The sequence below is a fragment of the Crinia signifera genome, chromosome 9, assembly GCF_055691185.1.
Source record: "Crinia signifera chromosome 9, ASM5569118v1, whole genome shotgun sequence".
NCBI classification, from domain to species: Eukaryota; Metazoa; Chordata; class Amphibia; order Anura; family Myobatrachidae; genus Crinia; species Crinia signifera.
The window spans coordinates 146,733,559-146,757,184 of NC_139225.1; the positions used below are offsets into that span (position 1 = coordinate 146,733,559).

The 23,626-nt window shown below is 48.3% G+C and overlaps 1 protein-coding gene across 1 annotated transcript; it reads right to left on the reverse strand.

Moving 5' to 3' along the window:
• Positions 1 to 1,389: 1,389 nt before the first annotated feature.
• LOC146036757 (histone H3-like centromeric protein A) lies at positions 1,390 to 18,462 on the reverse strand. Its single transcript, XM_083160649.1, has 6 exons — positions 18,408 to 18,462; positions 4,621 to 4,716; positions 3,742 to 3,855; positions 3,476 to 3,603; positions 3,317 to 3,394; positions 1,390 to 1,685 (listed from the first exon to the last, which is right to left on the reverse strand). The coding sequence occupies exons 3-6, from the start codon at positions 3,830 to 3,832 to the stop codon at positions 1,551 to 1,553; spliced, it is 432 nt and encodes a 143-aa protein (XP_083016775.1). The 5' UTR covers positions 3,833 to 3,855; positions 4,621 to 4,716; positions 18,408 to 18,462; the 3' UTR covers positions 1,390 to 1,550.
• Positions 18,463 to 23,626: the final 5,164 nt, after the last annotated feature.

Here is a 23,626-nt window from a genome sequence, read left to right on the forward strand (position 1 = left end):
TGGACACCGATGAAGTGCCACACTTATGTCAACATTTACATGTGTTGAACTTTCTGTGTTGATTTTTTCTTGTGGCGATTCGCGGCACCCCCCGCGATTTGCAGCACACCCCCCGCAATTCGCGGCACCCCCGGTGACTCCCGCGATTCGCGGTCCCACCCAGTGACACCCCCCCACCTCCTGCGATTGCGGCACCCGCGACCCCCCCTCCCACGATTCGCGCCAACCCCCCGGGCCCCCCCTCCCGCTGTTCACGGTGCCCCCCACGACCCCCCTACCATGATTCCCCACCCCTGACCCCCCCTCCTGTCATTGCGGCAACCCCACGCCCTCGCGACCCACCCTCCTGCGATTCACTGCAACCCCCCGCGCCCCCCCTCCCACAATTCGCGGTACCCACACCCCCCCGCGACCCCCCCCTCCCGCAATTCACGGCATCCACCCACGGCAGCACCCCTAAGCCCCACTTTAGTCCCCCGTATACTCACACACCCCTATCACTACCCAGCTTCCTGCTCTCCTGAACCGTAACTTCCACCACTGGGGAGTCGCTGACGCTGTTTTGCCCACATGCCCCTATCATGCCTCATAGCCCAGCCTCCTGCTCTCATGCACCCGAACTCCCACCCAGTAAGAGGAGACACTGACTAAGGGCCACCATCCTGTACTCCTGTACTGCCACGCTGGACCCTCACCCACTGGCAGAAGCTGCACAGTATCTCCAACCCTCCTTTTTAGTCCCCCTTATGCCCACACACCCCTATCACTACCCAGCCTCCTGTTTTCCTGTGTCTTGACCTCCGCCAGTGGGGAGTCGCTGACTCAGAAGCACCCTACTATACTATTGCACACACACACCTAAACAACACGCACCCCCCCCCCACCACCACACCCACAAATGTCACTGTACCATCCACACTATCAATGTATATCTTACTCTGTAACCGCTTTTTAATTAAACAAAACAATACACACCCCCTTCCACATCATATGCTCTCTATTTAACACATTTCACCTATAACTCAAGTTGCAATGCAGGCATCTTTCATACAATTCTAACCATCTTTCTCATATGCAAATGTTCACAAATTAAGGGGGCGCAGCCCCTTACGACGGTGTGAAGAGCGCCCGTAGGGCGCGATGAATCACCTAGTATATCCTATATTCTGTTAACCTTTTGTGTCCACTTTGGACAATAAAAACTTATAATCACAGACTGCATTATCCACCGGTTTGTTATAATGCACACATTAACAGTTGATACACAAGGGAGATGCTTCATAAGATTAATGCACAATATGTTAATTACTTCCATAGACTTTTGTTTTTTTTTTAAACAATTTTATTGTCAGGTTACAAAAACAAGTAATAACCATATAAATTTGCAGAATAACAGTAAACCTCCATGTCAACGTGACAAAAACCCAGAGCTTCGATGTCTGCGCTCTGCAACATTATCTGAGGTCATAAATTACCTCCTGCGACGATGTATAAACTGGGAATAAAACACCATCGACAACAAACGTGAAACTGAAAACTTCAACATCGTGCTATCCGAGTCTGAGGTGGCACCCTCTAATTTGCCATGCGAGCTGAATATCATTCACGTGCAGTGTGCCCCTCTGTGCACGGGCACTGAATAGGTAAGCGTCTTCAAAAAGCCATATCAGGTAGGCCTCAGCTGCCTAAGAAAGAGAGGTTACACTGAAACCGGAGGGTTACACAGGAAAAGGGACTTCGGGCTTAAGTCAGCATGAATCGCTACTTATTCACAAAGCAGAGTGATTATCGGACTGCGTATTCAGACCGTACACAATGCACATGCGCAAGGAAAAAATAGAGTCAGAAAACACGTATAGATCGTAAACACAATGCAGCTGGATATTGACCGTCGGTAAGCTGCTGTTTTGGGGTGAAAACCAGACTATTTCTGGATGGGGTCCGAAAACCCCCCGCAGATCTGTGACATCAGCACTGGCCTCGTTCAGCCACAGATTAGTCAGTCACAGATTAGTCTCTTCCATGTTCCGGGATTTGCGTATAGCAGGCCTGGCCAACCTGTGGCTCTCCAGATGTTGTCAAACTACAAATCCCATCATGCCTTGCCACAGTTTTTCTATAAGGGAGTGTTAAAACTGTGGCAAGGCATGCTGGGATTTGTAGTTTCACAACATCTGGAGAGCCACAGGCTGGCCTGTCCTGGCGTATAGATTTGCGGGGGGATAGCAGTAATCGGGGTGTTTCCTCTTCCTGGGTGGCGGCTACCTACTTCTCAGATTAGCGATTCATGATGAATTAGGCCCTTATCCCTAATAAGATTCATAGATAAGAATAAATAGTTACAGACACAGAAATTGAAAGGCAATACATGGTCAAACAGAGCAAACAGATCTTATTTCCCCATAAATTCTGTAGGCCGCTATTAATCATTCATTCACACAGATATGCCCTCATACGTACAGCCCAATCCCAGCGGTGCGTACTTGCACTTTGTGTTGCTACTTTTTTACCTCTGCTTTGCGCCTTTATCGTCATTGTGTAATTTCCTCGATTGTGCGTCATAAGCCCCGTACACACGGGGGGATATTTCGCTGAGCGATATATCGCTCACGATGAGCGATATATCGCTCAGTGTCCCGTTTGCATCAGCGACCAGAGATGGTCGCTGATGAAAAATAAACTGCCGGGAGAGCCCAGCAGTGGAAATCAGCTGGTCGCAGGAGCATGTTCCTGCGACCAGCGATCACTACGGGGGAGAAAACGGGAGCGCGCACCTGGCGATATATATCGGCGTCTTTATCGGTGGCCGAGATTGATGGACAGTGTCCATCAATCTCGGCATCGGCAGTGTTCTCCCACCGGAGAACACTGGCGCTGTCCGCTCGCTTAGCACACAGAGCTGACAGCTCGCTGTGTGTGTGGGCTGTCAGCTCTGTGTACTAGGCGATAGCGGCGAAGCACAGCCCAACCTAGCATAGCTAGGTAGCCCTGCACACATCGGCATGTGTGTAGGGCCCATAAGTTTGAAGGCATCGCAGATCCCCGCTGTACTCAGGTGTGTGAAGCAGACGGCCAGCCTGCTTAAGTTTCAGCTTGTTTGCTGGTGCTTTAAACCATTCCAAATCGCAACCGATGGCTATGATGGAGATCGATCATTAGCGCTGATTCTAGTGACACGTGATGGGGTATACAGAGCAGAGCACAGCCAGGATATGGGTGAGGTATACATGGCCGCATCACATCTTAGTACAAGACATCATTCTAAGATTATCCCAAACAGAATGCAGCGAGCGGTTACGCCGCTAAGAAGCCTTACCTCCTGCAATGCCATCAGCGCTTGGCTTTGCCAGCTTAACGGCTCACCGCGGGAATACTTCATGCCGATCTCTCCCACCTAAACAGAAAAAGCAGACATTACTAGCAGAGCACAGAGGAGGGGGAACTGTTAGATGCAGAACAGGCAACACCATCTCACCAGGCAGTGGAACGGTTCCTTCCTGATCAGCAGCACCACTGAATTCTGGTACTCGCGTATTTCCATCAGTGCCTGAGTACCTGGGCGGTACCGCCTCCGTATGGGTGGTGGCACTCTCTGGCTCGTGTCTGGTTTAAATTAGATAGAAGACAAAGAACAGAGTTTATCAGTCTCCAAGCGCTGGACACATTACTGGTCACCACAGCGAGCTCAGTCCCGCGCATCTACTTTAGCTTTCGTTATTTATAAGAGACGCTTCCTCTTACCCTGAGATGTACCGGCCGAGGCTGCAGACACCCGCTGAGGATTGTTGGACTTCCTGCGGTTAACTCTGGCTTCAGACACTTTCTTTTTCATTTTTAGGACTATGGTGCAGCACTCTGCAGAAACAAACAATTTATGGGATAGCTTGATAGAACATTTAAAGCTTATTTTCTAAATGCAGAGCTGATTGGGGGCAGTTTCATATGCCCTGTGGAAATGGGGGAGCATCTAATGCACACTCAATATAAAAATTATTTAAAAAAAAATACAAATTATAAATCATTTTTTTTTTTTCCAAAGTGCAGATTCTATTTTGGAAGACTTTCACGTAGCACACCACCGATTATCTGGCATTCGATGGTCCGGAACCTTAGACTGTATAAGGGAGTTAGGTTGCGGCAGATTTTCATCATAATAACGATGGAGAAATGATCTGCAGTGTATGGGAAAAGATCTACAATCTGATCTGCGAGCTCAATTAAAACATTCAGTGCAATTACAACTCACAAAATAAATGTAGAAAATCTGCAAACGCCCTATTAATAAACGCAACGGGTGCGAATTAAATAAACAAAACGAGAACGCAGCCAATGGGGAAACAGGCGTCCCTTGGCCAGCTGTCACCGATTAGCAGCATCCGACAATGGTAACAGAACAGATTGGAATGGATTTGGAACAACAGCAGAGCAATCAATCAGGAGTTTAATAAGTTTGTCATATTTTGGTTCCAGAAGAGAACGTGTGCCTAACACATGTATGAACCTTCCCCCCAAAGCACGGCGCTCCCTTACTCGCAGTACTGCTGCTCTCAGCTACCGGTAACACAAACAGGGGACTACGGTCATACCAGCAATGACACATCTCACAAGTAGCGGACGTACATTGGAATGCAAGCTCACGTTTCCAGGGGAATCTTCTGCGTCACTGATTGGTATTTCTTTCTGGAAGGATTGCTATAATGTGAAGCACGGTCTGATCTGCGTTACAATGATTAAAAAAATAAATAAATAACACCACAAAACAGCATCAATTGATCATAAAATCTATATAAAGCATAATGTACCCCAATGGTGCCCACACACGTTGCAATCCCTGGGCATGTTCTAAGCGATCTCACCGGATTGCTCCTCCATAGCGACAGCTCATCGCTATCACCCCGGCGATTAATATACAGCCCGCTGGATAAATCTATTCAACCACCAGGGTCCCAGTGTCCATAAATTCCAAACGTGACTCACTTCATAGTTACCAGGATAGGAGAATTCAAATCAGCGAATCCTACAGTAATTTATACGGTAAGTGACTCCAGGGGGGACTAATGCAAATGTAATGCAATGCATAGGTGCTTATATGTTAGTTGGGCGCCCACTAAGCTATTTGCTTAGTGGGTTATTCTGCGTAGGAAAATCGCATCGCATCGGCCATTTTAAGGGCTGTGTGATGCGATGCTCCTATGTAATTTATTCACTGCTCTCTTAGCCCCGGGGGTCGCATCTACCGCAAAATCGCATGCAATTTTAGAGGGTGTGCGATGCCATTAAATGAGCTATACAATAATATCATTGTATGATATACAATGATGTTTTAGGCACCCCACCACTATCCACGCCACCCCGAAGCGTGGCGAGCGGTGGCGGAACGCATCCTCTGACCTTTTCATACCCCCACTATCCACATCGAGCCCGAATCGTGGCGAGTGGACGCGGAATATATGTAAAGTAATCCGTATGCGCTCGCCGCGCTTCGGGCTCGGTGACTCGCTGCGCTCGCCGACGTGGATAGTGGTGGTATGAAAAGGTCGGAGGACACGTTCCGCTGCGCTCGCCACGCTTCGGGGTGGCGTGGATAGTGGAGGTGGGTGCCTAAAACCTCATTGTATGTCATATAATGCTATTGTATACCCGAATCGCGGCAGGTGGATGCGGAATATATGTAAAGTAATCCGCGTGCGCTCGCCGCGCTTCGGGCTCGGTGACTCGCTGCGCTCGCCACACTATATAAAATCAACTCAACGCCGACGTGGATAGTGGTGGTATGAAAAGGTCGGAGGACACGTTCCGCTGCGATCGCCATGCTTCGGGGTGGCGTGGATAGTGGGGGTGGGTGCCTAAAACCTCCTTGTATGTCATACAATGCTATTGTATACCTAATGTATACCTACTGTAATGGCATCGTACACCCTATAAAATCGCATGCGATTTTACAGGAGGTGCGATGCGATCACCCGGGGCTAAGAGAGCAGTGAATAAATTACATAGGAAAAACGCATCGCCCTTAAAATGGCCCATGTGATGCGATATTCCTAAATTACCGTACGTATGCTAATTGGGCGCCCAACTAACAGATTAGTACCAATGCATATAATGTTAGCGCTTATATAAATAACATTAATGCAGGTGACTGGGTGAGACATCAGCAGCACTGACTGGCAGGAATAGGTTTTACTGCATTCACCCACTTTGTGGTTATGGTAGGACAATCATATACTGTATATACAGTAGCAGGGTTATAGTGACACCTGGAGGCCAGAGGCGGCACTACATTAATAGTGTTTAACCAGTATATTGAAAAGGAAGAGATCTATTTAATCTTACACTACTATTCGTTAAGAGTTAATGCACAGTATTTATAATAGGTTATTTCACCGTTACAGGTCCAGCGTCTGCATTTACTCTCATACATTACATTTTAATGAAAATAACAAAGCGAGGTGTGGATTTTAATCAGAGCCGGCTGTAGCCCAGTCTGCCCGGACCGGGGTAAGGGGAGGGGGTCACAGAGTGTGCCATTCACAAAATGAAGGATGGCCATGAGCACAACACCCTAGTTATACTTAATGCAGTGGAACTTCTAAGATGTCGCCGCCACACTTTCATATTGTGTGTGAGGAAACACACCCAAGTACGGGGAGAATATACAAACTCCACACAGTTAGGGCCATGGTGGGAATGGAACCCATGACCTCAGTGCTGGGCAGCAGCACTCCATGGGATTTTTCGAAATCCTTTTAATATCCCTATGTTTCGGGGTGTGAAAACCCCGTTTTCATGGTGTACATAAACCGCTTATGTACACCTTGAAAACTGGGTTTTCACCCCCCGAAACATAGGGATATTAAAAGGGGATGCAGTTGATTTGCCGGCGGTCGGGATCCCGGCGGTCGGAATCCCGACACTGGAATCCCGACCGCCGAAATCCCGAAACTTTCTCCCTCCGTGGGTGTCCACGACACCCATAGAGGGAGAATAAAATAGCGTGCCGAGCGTAGCGAGCCCGCAAGGGGGGGCGATCCATGTCCCCCCCTTGTCGGGATTTCGGCGGTCGGGATTCCAGTGTCGGGATTCCGACCGCCGGGATCCCGACCGCCGGGATCCCGACCGCCGGGAAATCGTATCGGATCCATTAAAAGGACTTTGAAAAATCCCATGTAGTGCCGCTGCCTGTGTATGCGCCAGTGACTACATGACCCTCCAGAAGGCACCCGGGTAATTGCTTTCACTTCCAATGAGTGCCAGGCTGACTGGATGATATATATATATAGGTAGTGACAAATACCCACAGTGGAGGCTGTGCCATTGGGGATGAGAGGTCCCATTACAGGTAATTATAATAAGTATTAAGTAGGATGATAGGCCCCCACACACTTCATTCCCGTTCATTCTTTCTGACAAATTCCTTCTTAGATGGACAAAACCATGTGCACTGCAGGTGGGGCAGATGTAACATGTGCAGAGAGAGTTAGATTTGGGGGAGTTATTTTGTTTCTGTGCAGGGAAAATACGGACTGCTTTATTTTTACACTGCAATATAGATCTCACTTTGAAGTAAAACCCCACCCAAATCTAATTTTCTCTGCACATGTTACATCTGCCCCACCTGCAGTGCCCATGGTTTTGTCCATCTAAGAAAGAATGAACCAAAATAACCCCCTGTGCTACTTCTCCGAGGGGAGAAGATGCATCCAATACCCCCGTGGTCCACCTAGCAGCTCGCCAGGAGGCTCACATGCGATTTTGGAACTTGATGTGCCATTGTTTACATTGATTTATCGCATGTATAGCAGTGGGGGCAGGAGAATTTAAAAAAGAAAGAAAGAAAACCATTCAGAAGAATGGGCGAGTACTGATTAGCTCTCAGCCAATGAGCAGCCCCCATTCATTTCAATGTTTTTTTTTTCTTCTTTCAAACCTCCTGCTCGGAGGTCACACCTGCTGGCACGTACGTATGGCGGCACTCGGACACTATACGTTACTGGTGCTAGAAAGCACCCGCCATGAGCCCCTGACAGGTCAGATTCCAATTTATCTTATGTTCTGCAGGTCTGATCTCCGACTCTGGTCATCCACATGCGATTTGGGAACATTTCTCGGCCCAAGGCGGAATCGGGCCCAAATTGCTAATTATTTTCTATGTCATCTAGTGTTCATTTTTGCACCTTGAGTCTTTCAAAACCCCTGCAGTTCCTCTTCCCTGCCTGGGGCGTCGCATGCACCAAGTATCCAGTCATGAGGTGCACGCTCTCACAAGCAGGGCCCTCTCTCCTTATGTGCTCCCGCCAATGGCATTACATGGGATACCTACACCAGAACGGCGTTTAGGATTCCGGCGGTCATAATAGAAACCCCTACAGCTCGATAGTGGAAATGCCAACAAGGGCTCGGAAGGCACCCTAATCGTCTCCTCTAATCCCCAAACCCTCCCTTCTAGTATCCAACCCCCACCCCCTGGACGCTCCCTGCTAGTGCCTCCCCCTCCGGACCCTAACGTCTAGTGCCTAACCCCTGCACCCCACCACGTAAACCTAACCTTATGTCTCCCCCCCCCCCCCCACTAGTACCTAAACCTAACCACCCTCTCCCCTTCCTCAGCTGGCCACTAGCTATCCCTGCATTCTTACCGATGGGGATCCTAATGAATTTGGAGTCCTGGCACTGTGAGGGCAGTTGGGATGCCGGCATTGGTATACTGAACACCAGCATCCTGACCGCAAGGATGTTAACCCTCAACCACAACAAATCCCTCGGCTAAGTGCCATTTACTGCAGCACTGTTAGTATGCCCTGTATTAGTTCTATATGGTCTTGAAGCTTTAAATAGTTATGTACTCTGTAATTGGGCACTGACAATCCTATGGTGCCATCTAAATGATAGTAAAATATGTTATATATAAGTTTATACAGCTACTGTCATGACCGGAAGATTGAATAAGTCATCCCTGGATAGACCTCTAATTAGGGATGGACATCGATGGTCTATATTTCAGAAACATCAATGTTTTTCTTCCAATGGTAGTGTTTTGGGCATTTAATGGTATCCTTTCAATGTTTGTCACCATCGAATGCTAATCATTTGATGGTGTTATGATGGTGGCTTGTTTTTTCTAATTCCCACTAGCGGTGTCTGTTTCAGGGAAACTTCCTAGGTTCCTTGGTGGCTGTCTGACTCTCTGCTTCAGTCAGGAGCCGGTTTAGTCCCCCGCCCCTCTGTAGGATTGCTGATAGGCACCAGGGCCCACACTGACTCCGAGAACCAATCAGAGCACAGACTTCACCCTGCAGCAAGAGCAGTCACTCACACACAGAACACACCACAGACACACCATCAGGAGGATTCAGAGGAGACAGTGAGGTCACAGAACTTAATACCAGCTCAGACTTTTGCGCATGCGCTAGTCATATAACTTATTTTCACCATCGAATATTGGTTAGTTACCATCGCAGCGAATGTTTCAATGGTGGAATCAGAGCCATTATTTGAGGGTGGGCTTCCGATGTCCATCCCTACCTCTAATTATAATATCATGATCTGGATGAACTGGTGCTGCAGCCACACAATCTATACCACGGCTTGGCCTGAGATCTGACCTGAACACTGGGCTACTGCGCCCCATGATGCTCCAACCATCAGTAATGATGGGCTGTAATGAGTGACGGTAGCAGGGTGGAACCTTCTCAGGTCATTATAAAGTTACTATAAAAAGGATATAAAACAAAAAAAAAACTGAAAAAGTTACCGGCTAACGTCATATAAAGGCGGCATCACCCGGCCGCGGAAAGCAAATATACAGGAATCAGAACGAACAGTCCACACAGCAGCCTATCAGGGAAGGGGGCGGTAACATCAGGAATCAGAGCGCACAGTCCACATAGCAGCCTATCAGGGAAGGGGGGCAGTAACATCAGGAATAAGATCGCACAGTCCACATAGCAGCCTATCAGGGAAGGGGGCGGTAACATCAGGAATAAGATCGCGCAGTCCACATAGCAGCCTATCAGGGAAGGGGGCGGTAACATCAGGAATCAGAGAGCACAGTCCACATAGCAGCCTATCAGGGAAGGGGGGCGGTAACATCAGGAATCGGAGCGCACAGTCCACATTGCAACCTATCAGGGAAGGGGGCAGTAACATAAGGAAACAGAGAGGGACAGCAAGATAAACAGTGATAGGTCTTCTGCCAAAAGAATCGAACAATAGGGTATCAGTGTGTATGTGACTGGGAAAAAAGGGATTTTTGTAAGAACTTACCGTTCGAATCCCTTTCTCTGATATGGTCCTGGTGACACAGCTTCACATTGGGATGTAGGAGGGTCCGCAGGAGCCAGGCACCTATCCTAAAGCTTTTGGAGGGTAGGCTCCTCCCCTACTGCATCCCAGATTCCTCAGTTCAATCTTTCAAAGCCACTGGAATACATTAACTCAGTACAACGCCTGCACATATTATATGCACAATTTTAAATTTAACTTTTCAACCAATTATAACATGAAACATCATGAACACTGGCATACTTACTGAGCGTAAGGGAGGGATCGCTGTGTCACCAGGACCATATCAGAGAAAGGGATTCGAACGGTAAGTTCTTACAAAAATCCCTTTTTCTCTTTCAATGGTCCTGGTGACACAGCTTCACATTGGGACGTTCCAGAGCCGGTCCTTTTGGGTGGGTACGCTCAGGTCTGCAGTATTCATCACTGCTCGCCCGAATGATGCGTCCACCGACGCGAACTCATGGAACCTATCGAATTTGGCAAAATTATGAACAGATGACCAAGTGGCAGCGCTGCAAACCTGCTCAGCTGTTGCCCCATGTCGAACCGCCCAAGAGGTGGCAACCGACCTGGTGGTATGCGCATTAATCCTGGCCGGTACAGGCCTACCAACTTTAGTATATGCAAACGCAATAACAGAGCGCAACCACCTAGCAATGGTCTGCTTAGAAGCAGGCCAACTAAGTTTGTGTATGTCATACAAAACCAATAAAGTATCAGTCTTTCTGACACTCTTAAATCTGTCCACATAAACGCGCAAGATGCGCACAACATCCAAATTCCTCAATTTGTCCCTTTTCCTAACAACCCTCTGGGGGTTGAAACACAGGCAGAACAATCTCCTGATTTAGAAGAAAAGCAGAGACTACTTTTGGTACAAATCTAGGGGTACTGTCCGAAAGGCAGCCCTATCATCATGACATATAAGGGAGGAAGATTTGTAGAACAAAGCAATCAACTCCGATATTTTTTTTTGTTTTTTTGTTTTTTTTTCTGACGCCACCGCCAACAAAAATACCAGCTTCCCTGAAAGGAAACTAAGGTCAACCGACCTTAACGGCTCAAAATGCGCCTCTTTAAGGTACTCCAGAGCCAGAGATAATTCCCCTGGCGCTACTGGTTGGTTGTAGGGAGGTTTCAATAGATAAACCCCCTGCAGGAAGGTCTGTACTTCTGGTTCTAACGCAATCCTTCTTTGGAAAGAAAAATTGACACGGTCGAGATATGTACTCTGAGTGACTGAAGGCCTAACCCAGAGGAAAGGCCCTCCTGTAAAAAAACTCCAACAATTTAGCCATTTTAAATCTCGATGTGCGTGACCTCTGTCTTACACACCACCAAATATAGGTCTTCCAAGCCCCAAAAAAATTTACCGAAGACACTGACTTTCTGGCTTTCCTCATTGCGTTAACCACCGCCTCTGAGAATCCTATATTCCTCAAAATGGCGTTTTCAACAGCCAGACCGTCAAAATTAATCGAGCTGAATCCAGCTGGTTGAACGGTCCTTGTTTTAGAAGGTCTGACCTCAGAGGTAGACGCCACGAGTCCACAGAGAATCTCTGAAGCCTCGAGTACCAGGATCTCCCTGGCCAATCTGGGGCCACTAAAATTACTGGAATTGTCTGGGCCTGTATTGTTTTCAACTCTCTTGCCAGCATTGGAACTGGCGGAAAATCATAAAGAAGATTCCCCTCCCAGGGGATAGTCATGGCATCCACTGCTTCTGCCAGTGGATCCCACGTCCTGTCATACAACCTGGGTACCTGATGGATGAACCTTCAGGTCCCTATCCGGGGTTTCCCCCTTATTGTAATCTAGTGGAATACTTGTGGATTCAGCCTCCATTTTCCTTCCATCAGTTTCTCCCTGCTCAGGAAGTCGGCCTCTATATTCTCCACTCCTGGTATGAAGATTGCTGATAATGCTAGAACATTCTGTTCCGCCCACAAGAAGATTCGGGACACCTCCCACATGGCCAGATTGCTGTGTGTGCCTCCCTGGTGATTTAGATACGCCACAGCTGTGACGTTGTCGGTCTGAATGCCTAAAAGGGAGCTCTTGTAATCTTTTCTCCCGCCAGAGAAAACCTCTTCCACACAGCCCTCAGTTCCAAGATGTTGATCAGTAAGGCAGACTGTAAAGTATCAGTCCTTCTGCTCTAAAGTCCACAAGCCCTGCAGACGCAGGTCCACGACTACTGCCCCTCAGCCTCTGAGACTGGCGTCGGTAGTGACTACTAACCAGCTCCAGGACTGCAGGGACCGACTCCCCCGAAGGGAATCCACCTCCATCCACCATTTTAGGAAGGATCGAGTTTCTGAAAACAACACCATTTGTTCTGACCTCATGGTCTGAGAGTTCCCTGTCCACTGGGACACTCTAGAGTGGAACCTGGCGAACTGTAACGTCTCGAAAGACGCCATCATCTTCCCCAGCAGTTTGAGGCACCTCCATACTGCTGTGCTCTGAGACCCTAGGATCTCTTGTACCAAGGCAGCCAGATCCCTGGCCTATGCCTCTGGTAGAAACACCCAATGCAACTGGGTATCCAGACCAATCCCCAAGAATTGGATTCTCTGTGACGGCACCAACTGAGACTTTTGTAAGTTTAAAAACCAGCCGTGAGCCTGCCAAAAACCCAATGGCTTTTGCCAAGTGACTCTTCAACATGTCTGCTGACTCCGCTCTGAACAGCAGGTCGTCCAAATATGGGATCACAGTGTTTCCCCTCAGTTGAAGCACAGCCGCCATTACAGACATTATCTTGGTGAATACCCTTGGCGCTGTGGCCAGGCCGAAGTGCAACACCTGGAATTGCAAGTGCATGGTCTCCTATCTCAATAGAGCCTGATGTCCTGGGTGAACAGGAACATGAAGGTATGCGTCCTGGACATCCATGAACGCCAAAAATTCTCCCTGGTCCAGGCTTCACAGCACTGACCGTAGAGACTCCATTTTGAAATGGTCTACCCACAAATGGATAATTAACGACTTTAAATTGAGAATCGGTCTGAAAGACCCGTCTGGTTTGGACACACGACACAGAGTGGAATAAAAGCCTTTTTTCCCTTCCGCTCTGGGGACCGGGATCACCACACCCTTCTCTAAAGGAGAATGAGCCGCTCCCAAGGGAGCTGTACGGAGCCGAGCCCCTATTGGTATTGGCGTGGGAATGAATCTTCTTGGAAGAAGACCCTTGAAGGGAATTCTGTAACCCTGGGTTATAATTTCTAACACCCAAGAATCCCGGTCTAACAATGCCCATGCGTCTTTGAACAGTGTCAGATGTCCCCCCATCTAGACCACCGCCGGGCAAAACCCTTGGCAGTCATGCAGATGGTTTGTCCTCTCCTTTGTGTTTGGTTTCTTATGAAAGGAACCAAATTTAGACTTTAGGACCTTTCCCCTGAAGGGCTGCCCTCGGAAAGACGCACCTCCTCTAAGGGAGGGCCGCAAGGCTGGCCTAAAAGCAGAAAACCTTGATGTCTGCTTGGCTGCAGGGACTGGCAGGAAAGTACTTTTTGCCACCTGTGGCCTGCTTAATAATCTCTTCCAGTTCAGAAGCAAATAACAGCTTTCCTTTAGAAGCTATTGTCTCTAAGGCTTTCTTAGACACATTATCTGCCTCCCAAGCCTTAAGCCAGAGCACTCTCCTGGCATTTACAGACACTGTGGCAACTCTGGCAGCCATTTTGAGAGCTTCCTCTCAGACCCCAATACATGCTCTGCAGCCGTTTTTAAGCTTCTCTGCAAGCAATAACACACAAGGGTCAGCGTATAAAAAAGTGCACAAATTTCTGGCCCACACGATCATGGCCTTAGAGACCCAGGCTGAAACCATCAGAGGGCGTAGGGTGTATCCCACCCCTTAAAATAATGCTTTGAGGTTACCCTCCAGCTTTTTGTCTGCGGGGTCCTTAAACGCTGCTCCCCCTTGTACTGGTAGCACAGTGGCTCCACCTGAGGTCTTGATACACGTGCCACAGAAGCATTTACCACTGGGACTTTTTTCCAGAGGTCAGCATGCGCCTCAGGCATGGGGTACAGGCCTAGAAATCTTTTAAGTATCTGAAGCCTTTTATCAGGGGTTTTTCAGGCCCCTTTGCAGGGAGATATCAGATTCTTTACGCTGTCTCATAAAAAAAAAACAACCTTTGCAGGAGTTTATCCTTCACAGACAAATTTAATGCCTGTTTAACAGCAGTAATAAAATCCTCTACCCTTGAGGCTGAGGACTCTTCAGAAATATCACCCTGGTTTGTTCTGTGTACTCTCCTACCTCATCAGCAGCTAATGATGGCCCTGAATAAGACCCTTTTTGGGGGTCCCCACAGAATAACCATAAAACTTGTGCAACAAGTAATTTAAACCTGCTGATTCCCATAGCAGTATCCTGCATGACCTGTAATCAGTCAGGATCTGTCTGGGTCCGAGGCAAAGAGCTAAAAGACTGCTGAGAGAATGGCAATGGTCTAGGGAAGTTACCAGCCATCACTCTGCCTGTCCAGTAATGCACCAAGGCATTTCTTTTGACCTGCCTAGGGCTTGGCCCATGCAAGTTCCGATGTACTACCCTCTGGGGTTCACTCCCCATGGGTTTCACAGCAGCGCATATAAATACATAAGCCCACCACAGGGACAAATCTCAGTGTACACCACTGCAAGCGCTCAATGCATTTAAGGCTCCCTCCCCCAAGACCACAGGCTGTTGCTCAGACCTGATGTTCTCAATTAACACAGTCCCAGCATTAAATGTACAAACATTATATACAGAACCAATATACTCAGTTCACTTAGCTTTCTGTAGTCTTCAGAATGGGGAAAGCGATGCCCAGGAAATCCAATCACTCTGTCAGGATCTGTAAGCCAGCTCAGCTCCGCTGCAAGCGTTCTGAATGGCGCCAAAACAGAGTGAGGGAAGGGACCAAGTCCCTGCTGCTGCGGGGTCTGTGACTTTTGGCGCCAACTACCCCCAGACAGCCGCTCCCATTGTAGGATCTCCTCGTTCCAGTATCTCCCCCTCAGCTGGGGACCACTCGGAACCTGCCTGTAACAACACTGCTGTCCTCTCATATCAGGAGCTCAGTGTGTAAGCTCCGCATAAAATGGCCGCCGCCATCACGGAGTGCCTGTCCCCCATGATCCTCACCTAGCGTGAAGCCGGTTTCAGAGCGCTCCGGAGCCCAGGCAGCTTCTTAAAAGAAGCTGTAAGCGCTGCACAGGGAGGCCAGACAGCGTCTCCCTCGTGCACAGTGAGCTGACAGGACTCGCTTCTGTCAGCTCCTGCTGCGCTAGCAGTGTGAGGATTCACTAATGAGAATCCTCACACTGTGCCTACCTAGCTAGTGTAAAAGTTAATAAAATAATAAAAACCCTAACTAGCTCTACTCCTTCGGCTGCTCCGGCAGCCCTTTAGAATAGCACCCACTCCAGTGGGCACCTAACACGAACTGGGGAATCTGGGATGCAGTAGGGGAGGAGCCTACCCTCCAAAAGCTTTAGGATAGGTGCCTGGCTCCTGCGGACCCTCCTACATCCCAATGTGAAGCTGTGTCACCAGGACCATTGAAAGAGAAAGAGGGGTCATGTGCTTAGCTTTGGGGAGAGATAAAGTGAAGATAATGGGGTTTATTTCATGAGCCTTGGGGCCTCATTCAGATCAATTCGGTACTGCGTGCATTCGCACGCAGAACCGATGTTGCGCGTCTGCGCAGGCGGGTATCTGCGCATGTGCAGGCGTATGGTGCGTGCACCCACGGCGACCTTTCGGGTTGCCGGGTGCACGCACCCATGCCGGCGTGGGGGGGGGGGCGGAGATGGGCGGGGGGCGCCGGGCTGCCCCGTTACCATATGGGAATGCCCAGCGTTCCATGGGCATTCCCATGAGAACACTGGGTGTTAGGGGAGGGTAGCTGACATCACCGGATGTCAGCTGCCCGCCCATATCCATGCCAGTATGCACGCAAATGTACAGTAAGTAACTGAAAAGTCACTTATATATGCGTGCACGCTAAACATCATTCGATGGTCGGTGACCATCAAAAGATGTGGGCGGTTACCCAAGCAATGCGATATGCAAAACATCCATTCGCAGCTGTTCGGGCGAAGCCGCACTTTGAGGGGGCGGCGGCGGGGGATCATTCGTCGGGCGGGGTTTGGTGGACTCGCAAGGCTGCGAATTCGCAGCCTTGCGAATCAACCTGAATAACCCCCTAGATGAGAGATAAAGTACCAGCCAAACAGATCCTGTCATTTTTCAGCCCGTAACATGACAGGAGCTGACTGGGTGGGACTTTATCTCCCTCCAAAGTACACAGAGCCCCATAGGGGGTCATTCAATCGCACGATAAAGTGCAGTGCTAGTGAAGCAGCATTTAAACCCTAGCAATGCCAGCCCAACTCGCCCCTTCGGCTCAGACGATACTTCCCCGTTTTACCCCAAAAGCTTTCACTCCGTCCGTCTCCTACTAGCGCTATTTGCCTTTATAAGCGCTGATGACTTTGAAAAGACTTGCCGGACGCTGATTGGCTGAATTCAGCCAATCAGCATCCAGCAAGTCTTTTCAAAATCTGCTTCCCGCCAACCACATACTATGAGGCCCTGTGAGGTCCAGAGACAGCCAGCGGAGCTCCGGTGACAGGCAGCGGGGTTCCGGGGACTGGTGTAGCCGCTGTAGCGGCAGCTTACTTTCACTCCGTCCGTCTCCTATTAGCGCTATTTGCCGGGCGGCGGGAAGCACTGATGACTTTGAAAAGACTTGCCGGACGCTGATTGGCTGAATTCAGCCAATCAGCATCCAGCAAGTCTTTTCAAAATCTGCTTCCCGCCAACCACATACTATGAGGCCCTGTGAGGTCCAGAGACAGCCAGCGGAGCTCCGGTGACAGGCAGCGGGGTTCCGGGGACTGGTGTAGCCGCTGTAGCGGCAGCTTACTTTCACTCCGTCCGTCTCCTATTAGCGCTATTTGCCGGGCGGCGGGAAGCACTGATGACTTTGAAAAGACTTGCCGGACGCTGATTGGCTGAATTCATCCAATCAGTGTCCGGCAAGTCTTTTCAAAATCAGCTTCCCGCCCGGCACATAGCGCTAGTAGGAGACGGACGGAGTGAAAGTAAGCTGCCGCTACAGCGGCTACACCAGTCCCCGGAACCCCGCTGCCTGTCACCGGAGCTCCGCTGGCTGTCTCTGGACCTCACAGGGCCTCATAGTATGTGGTTGGCGGGAAGCAGATTTTGAAAAGACTTGCTGGATGCTGATTGGCTGAATTCAGCCAATCAGTGTCCGACAAGTCTTTTCAAAATCAGCTTCCCGCCCGGCACATAGCGCTAGTAGGAGACGGACGGAGTGAAAGTAAGCTGCCGCTACAGCGGCTACACCAGTCCCCGGAACCCCGCTGCCTGTCACCGGAGCTCCGCTGGCTGTCCCCGGACCTCACAGTGCCACCCCCCCTCCAGCGCCTGGTGCGCGTGACCCCCCAGCCCCTCGCTGCGAGCGGGCCGCCCTGCCGGGAGGTAGAAAAACCTTAAACTGGATGGATAGTTAGTTTCTTCTGTGCATGCGTGCACATCCTGGCCAGTCCCGTTGCTCTGTGCATGAGCGGCAAATCAATAGCAGGAACCATCGATGGTGGGTGATAGAATGTTTTATAACCATCAATGGTACCTGCTTTAAAAGCCAATGATGGCAACCATCTATGAGGGATGTGCCGATGTCCAGCCCTAATTATAATCGGTTTACCCAGGTGCCCCCTGCCCAAATAGGAGGCAGCGATGTGATATACATTACACACCCCTTAATGAGCAGAGATGCAACAGCCTTTCAACTAAAGACTTAGGAAATCGCCCATAGCAACCAACCAATCCTCTTCTGGCTAGCATTTACGAATTGCATTCTATAAAATGAGAGGTAGACGCTGATTGTTTGCTACAGGCAACGTCCCCACCCTTTAAAAACCCAGACACAGCATGGAGTCCTGGACCCTGCCTAGCGTCATACACGCAATGTCCCTATAACTGCGGCGTTATGCCGGTACCCGCTACCTGTGCTCACCCACCAGAGCAGTCACGTGCCGATAACGGTGATGAAGCAGCAGCAACCCCACCCTCCAGCCACCACTCACCGCGTGTCCGGCGCCGCTGACTTCCGCGCTGAATATAAAGATCCGCCCACAACCACCACTCACCGCGTGTCCGGCGCCGCTGACTTCCGCGCTGAATATAAAGATCCGCCCACAACACGCTCTGCCCGAGCTGTCCGTCATCGGAGCGGAGCGGGGCGGGGCCCGCAGGCAACCAATGGGAGAGGCGCTGCTTTTTTCCTCTCCATGAACTGTTGATTGCAGCGAGCAATGAGTAAAGTAAAAGGAAAACCAGAGCTGGAATTTGACGAGGCTGAAGTTGGCTTCTTATTCGAGCTCCAGCTTCTTATTCAGGACAATCACTTTCACAAGGGTTAAGAAGTCTTGGACCACAAATGTTACACCAGAAATCCACACAGGGGGGTCACTTACATATGACCCACTTGCAATTTATTTTGACCAACAAGGATTTTGGCAGAAATAGGGCACTAAAGTGGGCATGGGTCCCAGATTTCATCATTTTGAATAAGTAGCTGTTGTCCTGCAAGGGTTAAACAGCGTTGGTCAGCAAATATTACACTGAAAACCCGCACAGGGGGGTCGCTTACATATGACCCACTTGCCATTTATTTTGACCAACAAGGATTTGGGCAGTAATAGGGCAGTAAAGTGAGCATGGGTCCCAGATGTTATTATTTTGAATAAGTAGCTGGTGTCCTGCAAGGGTTAAACAGCGTTGGTCAGCAAATATTACACTGGAAACCCGCAGAGGGGGGTCACATACATATGACCCGCTTGCCATTTATTTTGACCAACAAGGATTTGGGCAGAAATAGGGCACTTAAATGGGCATGGGTCCCAGATGTCATCATTTTGAATAAGTAGCTGGTGTCCTACAAGGGTTAAACAGCGTTGGTCAGCAAATATTACACTGGAAACCCGCACAGGGGGGTCACTTACATATGACCCACTTGCCATTTCTTTTGAGCAACAAGGATTTGGGCAGTAATAGGGCAGTAAAGTGGGCATGGGTCCCAGATGTCATCATTTTGAATAAGTAGCTGGTGTCCTGCAAGGGTTAAACAGCGTTGGTCAAACAGTATGACACTTGAAACCTGCACAGGGGGGTCAGGTACATATGACCCACTTGCAATTTCTTTTGACCGACAAGGATTTGGGTAGAAATTGGGCACGAAACTGGGCATAGGTCCCAGATGTCATTATTTTGAATAAGTAGCTGGTCACCTGCAAGGGTTAAACAGTGTTGGTAGAAACATATTACACTTGAAACCCACACAGGGGGTTCACCTACATATGACTCACTTGCAATTTCTTTTGACCAACAAGGATTTGCAGTGGCAAACGCAGGATTTTCAGAAGGGGGTTTCCAGAGGGGCGGAGCAAAGCACGGAGATGGACACTTAGGTGACCCAGTATATGCCGGGTCAGTTAAAGTATTATAGATAGACCAAATGTATATAAATTATAATAATAATAAAAAAAATGAATTTATTTATATATATATATATATATATATATATATATATATATATACATACATATATATATATATATATATATATATATATATATACATACAGGGGCATTAACAGCAGTGTAGGCCCCTGGGCATAGCAATGTATTGGGGCCCCTACCGATCCTCCAGTGGTAGGGGAAGCTCTGATGTCCCACGGGTGGTAGGGGGTATTATATCAACCGCTCAGCATGTAGGGCCTGGATCAGTAATTTCCACTAATAACCCCTTTACTGCACATATGGTGGGAGAAGGGGGCATTGGGCTGAATGTAGGGGCCCTGATACATAACTTCCAGGGTGGTAGAGTATGTTTAATATGCAGAGGAGGGGTGTATAGTGGAGTGGGCTTATTATTCATCATTTTCTGGTGGGAGGATAGCTTGCTTGACTGCAGATATCTCCAGTTCCCGTAAATAGATTTCTTAGATTTTAATGGAATTAAAAACTAGAGAATTCCACCTACCAAATGGTACTGGGGACTAGGAGATCAGAGTTCAGGAGGCAGAGCAATCCACAAAAGAGTATATACCAGGTGTGTGGAGCTGGAGCAGTAACCAGCTGCTGGAAGGCTGATATCTCTGGTTCTGGGAACAGTACAGACAAGCTACTAGTGTCTATCAAAGTGGGAGAGTCTCAGCTTTTGGAATATACCAGAAAAACTGTCAGACAGAACCTGAAATATCTGACTAGGAAGAGCAATTAACAGGCTTGGATGGGGACCACTACTTTGAAGTCAGATATCTCTGGTTCCCAAGGGCCGATTTTTAAAATTCTTGAACCCATGGAAAGAGGGGACCCTCAGCTTTCAGCCTAGGGCCCTTAGACTCCTAGGGGGGTTTCTGGGTACTCAGAAACCCCCCCTGCGTGCGCTACTGATTTGGGCAGAAAATGGGCCCAAAAATGGGCATGTGTCCCAGATATCATTTTGAATAAGTAGCTGGTGTCCAGCAAGGTTGAAAAAGCATTGGTCAAAAAATATTACACTTGGAATCCACACAGGGGGGTCACTTACATATGATCCACTTGCCATTTCTTTTGACCAACAAGGATTTGGGCAGTAATAGGGCAGTAAATTGGGCATGGTTACCAGATTTTATCATTTTGAATAAGTAGCTGGTGTCCTGCAAGGGTTAAACAGCATTGGTCAAAAAATATTACACTGGAAACCAACACAGGGGGGTCACTTACATATGACCCACTTGCCATTTGTTTTGACCAACAAGGATTTGGGCAGAACATGGGCACTAAAGTGGGCATAGGTCCCAGATTTCATCATTTTGAATAAGTAGCTGGTGTCCTGCAAGGGTTAAACAGCGTTGGTCAAAAAATATTACACTTGGAATCCACACAGGGGGGTCACTTACATATGACCCACTTGCCATTTCTTTTGACCAACAAGGATTTGGGCAGTAATAGGGCAGTAAAGTGGGCATGGGTCCCAGATGTCATCATTTTGAATAAGTAGCTGGTGTCTTGCAAGGGTTAAACAGCGTTGGTCAGCAAATATTACACTGGAAACCCGCAGAGGGGGGTCACTTACATATGACCCGCTTGCCATTTATTTTGACCAACAAGGATTTGGGCAGAAATAGGGCACTTAAATGGGCATGGGTCCCAGATGTCATCATTTTGAATAAGTAGCTGGTGTCCTGCAAGGGTTAAACAGCGTTGGTCAGCAAATATTACACTGCAAACCCACACAGGGAGGTCACTTACATATGACCCACTTGCCATTTCTTTTGACCAACAAGGATTTGGGCAGAAATCGGGCAGTAAAGTGGGCATGGGTCCCAGATGTCATCATTTTGAATAAGTAGCTGGTGTCCTGCAAGGGTTAAACAGCGTTGGTCAGCAAATATTACACTGCAAACCCGCACAGGGGGGTCACTTACATATGACCCGCTTGCCATTTATTTTGACCAACAAGGATTTGGGCAGAAATAGGGCACTTAAATGGGCATGGGTCCCAGAAGTCATCATTTTGAATAAGTAGCTGGTGTCCTGCAAGGGTTAAACAGCGTTGGTCAAACAGTATGACACTTGAAACCTGCACAGGGGGGTCAGGTACATATGACCCATTGCAATTTCTTTTGACCGACAAGGATTTGGGTAGAAATTGGGCACGAAACTGGGCATAGGTCCCAGATATCATTATTTTGAATAAGTAGCTGGTCACCTGCAAGGGTTAAACAGTGTTAGTCAAAACATATTACACTTGAAACCCACACAGAGGGTTCACCTACATATGACCCACTTGCAATTTCTTTTGACCAACAAGGATTTGGGCAGAAAATGGGCCCAAAAATGGGCATGTGTCCCAGATATCATTTTGAATAAGTAGCTGGTGTCCAGCAAGGTTGAAAAAGCATTGGTCAAAAAATATTACACTTGGAATCCACACAGGGGGGTCACTTACATATGATCCACTTGCCATTTCTTTTGACCAACAAGGATTTGGGCAGTAATAGGGCAGTAAATTGGGCATGGTTACCAGATTTTATCATTTTGAATAAGTAGCTGGTGTCCTGCAAGGGTTAAACAGCATTGGTCAAAAAATATTACACTGGAAACCAACACAGGGGGGTCACTTACATATGACCCACTTGCCATTTGTTTTGACCAACAAGGATTTGGGCAGAACATGGGCACTAAAGTGGGCATAGGTCCCAGATTTCATCATTTTGAATAAGTAGCTGGTGTCCTGCAAGGGTTAAACAGCGTTGGTCAAAAAATATTACACTTGGAATCCACACAGGGGGGTCACTTACATATGACCCACTTGCCATTTCTTTTGACCAACAAGGATTTGGGCAGTAATAGGGCAGTAAAGTGGGCATGGGTCCCAGATGTCATCATTTTGAATAAGTAGCTGGTGTCTTGCAAGGGTTAAACAGCGTTGGTCAGCAAATATTACACTGGAAACCCGCAGAGGGGGGTCACTTACATATGACCCGCTTGCCATTTATTTTGACCAACAAGGATTTGGGCAGAAATAGGGCACTTAAATGGGCATGGGTCCCAGATGTCATCATTTTGAATAAGTAGCTGGTGTCCTGCAAGGGTTAAACAGCGTTGGTCAGCAAATATTACACTGGAAACCCGCACAGGGGGGTCACTTACATATGACCCACTTGCCATTTCTTTTGACCAACAAGGATTTGGGCAGAAATCGGGCAGTAAAGTGGGCATGGGTCCCAGATGTCATCATTTTGAATAAGTAGCTGGTGTCCTGCAAGGGTTAAACAGCGTTGGTCAGCAAATATTACACTGCAAACCCGCACAGGGGGGTCACTTACATATGACCCGCTTGCCATTTATTTTGACCAACAAGGATTTGGGCAGAAATAGGGCACTTAAATGGGCATGGGTCCCAGAAGTCATCATTTTGAATAAGTAGCTGGTGTCCTGCAAGGGTTAAACAGCGTTGGTCAAACAGTATGACACTTGAAACCTGCACAGGGGGGTCAGGTACATATGACCCATTGCAATTTCTTTTGACCGACAAGGATTTGGGTAGAAATTGGGCACGAAACTGGGCATAGGTCCCAGATATCATTATTTTGAATAAGTAGCTGGTCACCTGCAAGGGTTAAACAGTGTTAGTCAAAACATATTACACTTGAAACCCACACAGAGGGTTCACCTACATATGACCCACTTGCAATTTCTTTTGACCAACAAGGATTTGGGCAGAAAATGGGCCCAAAAATGGGCATGGGTCCCAG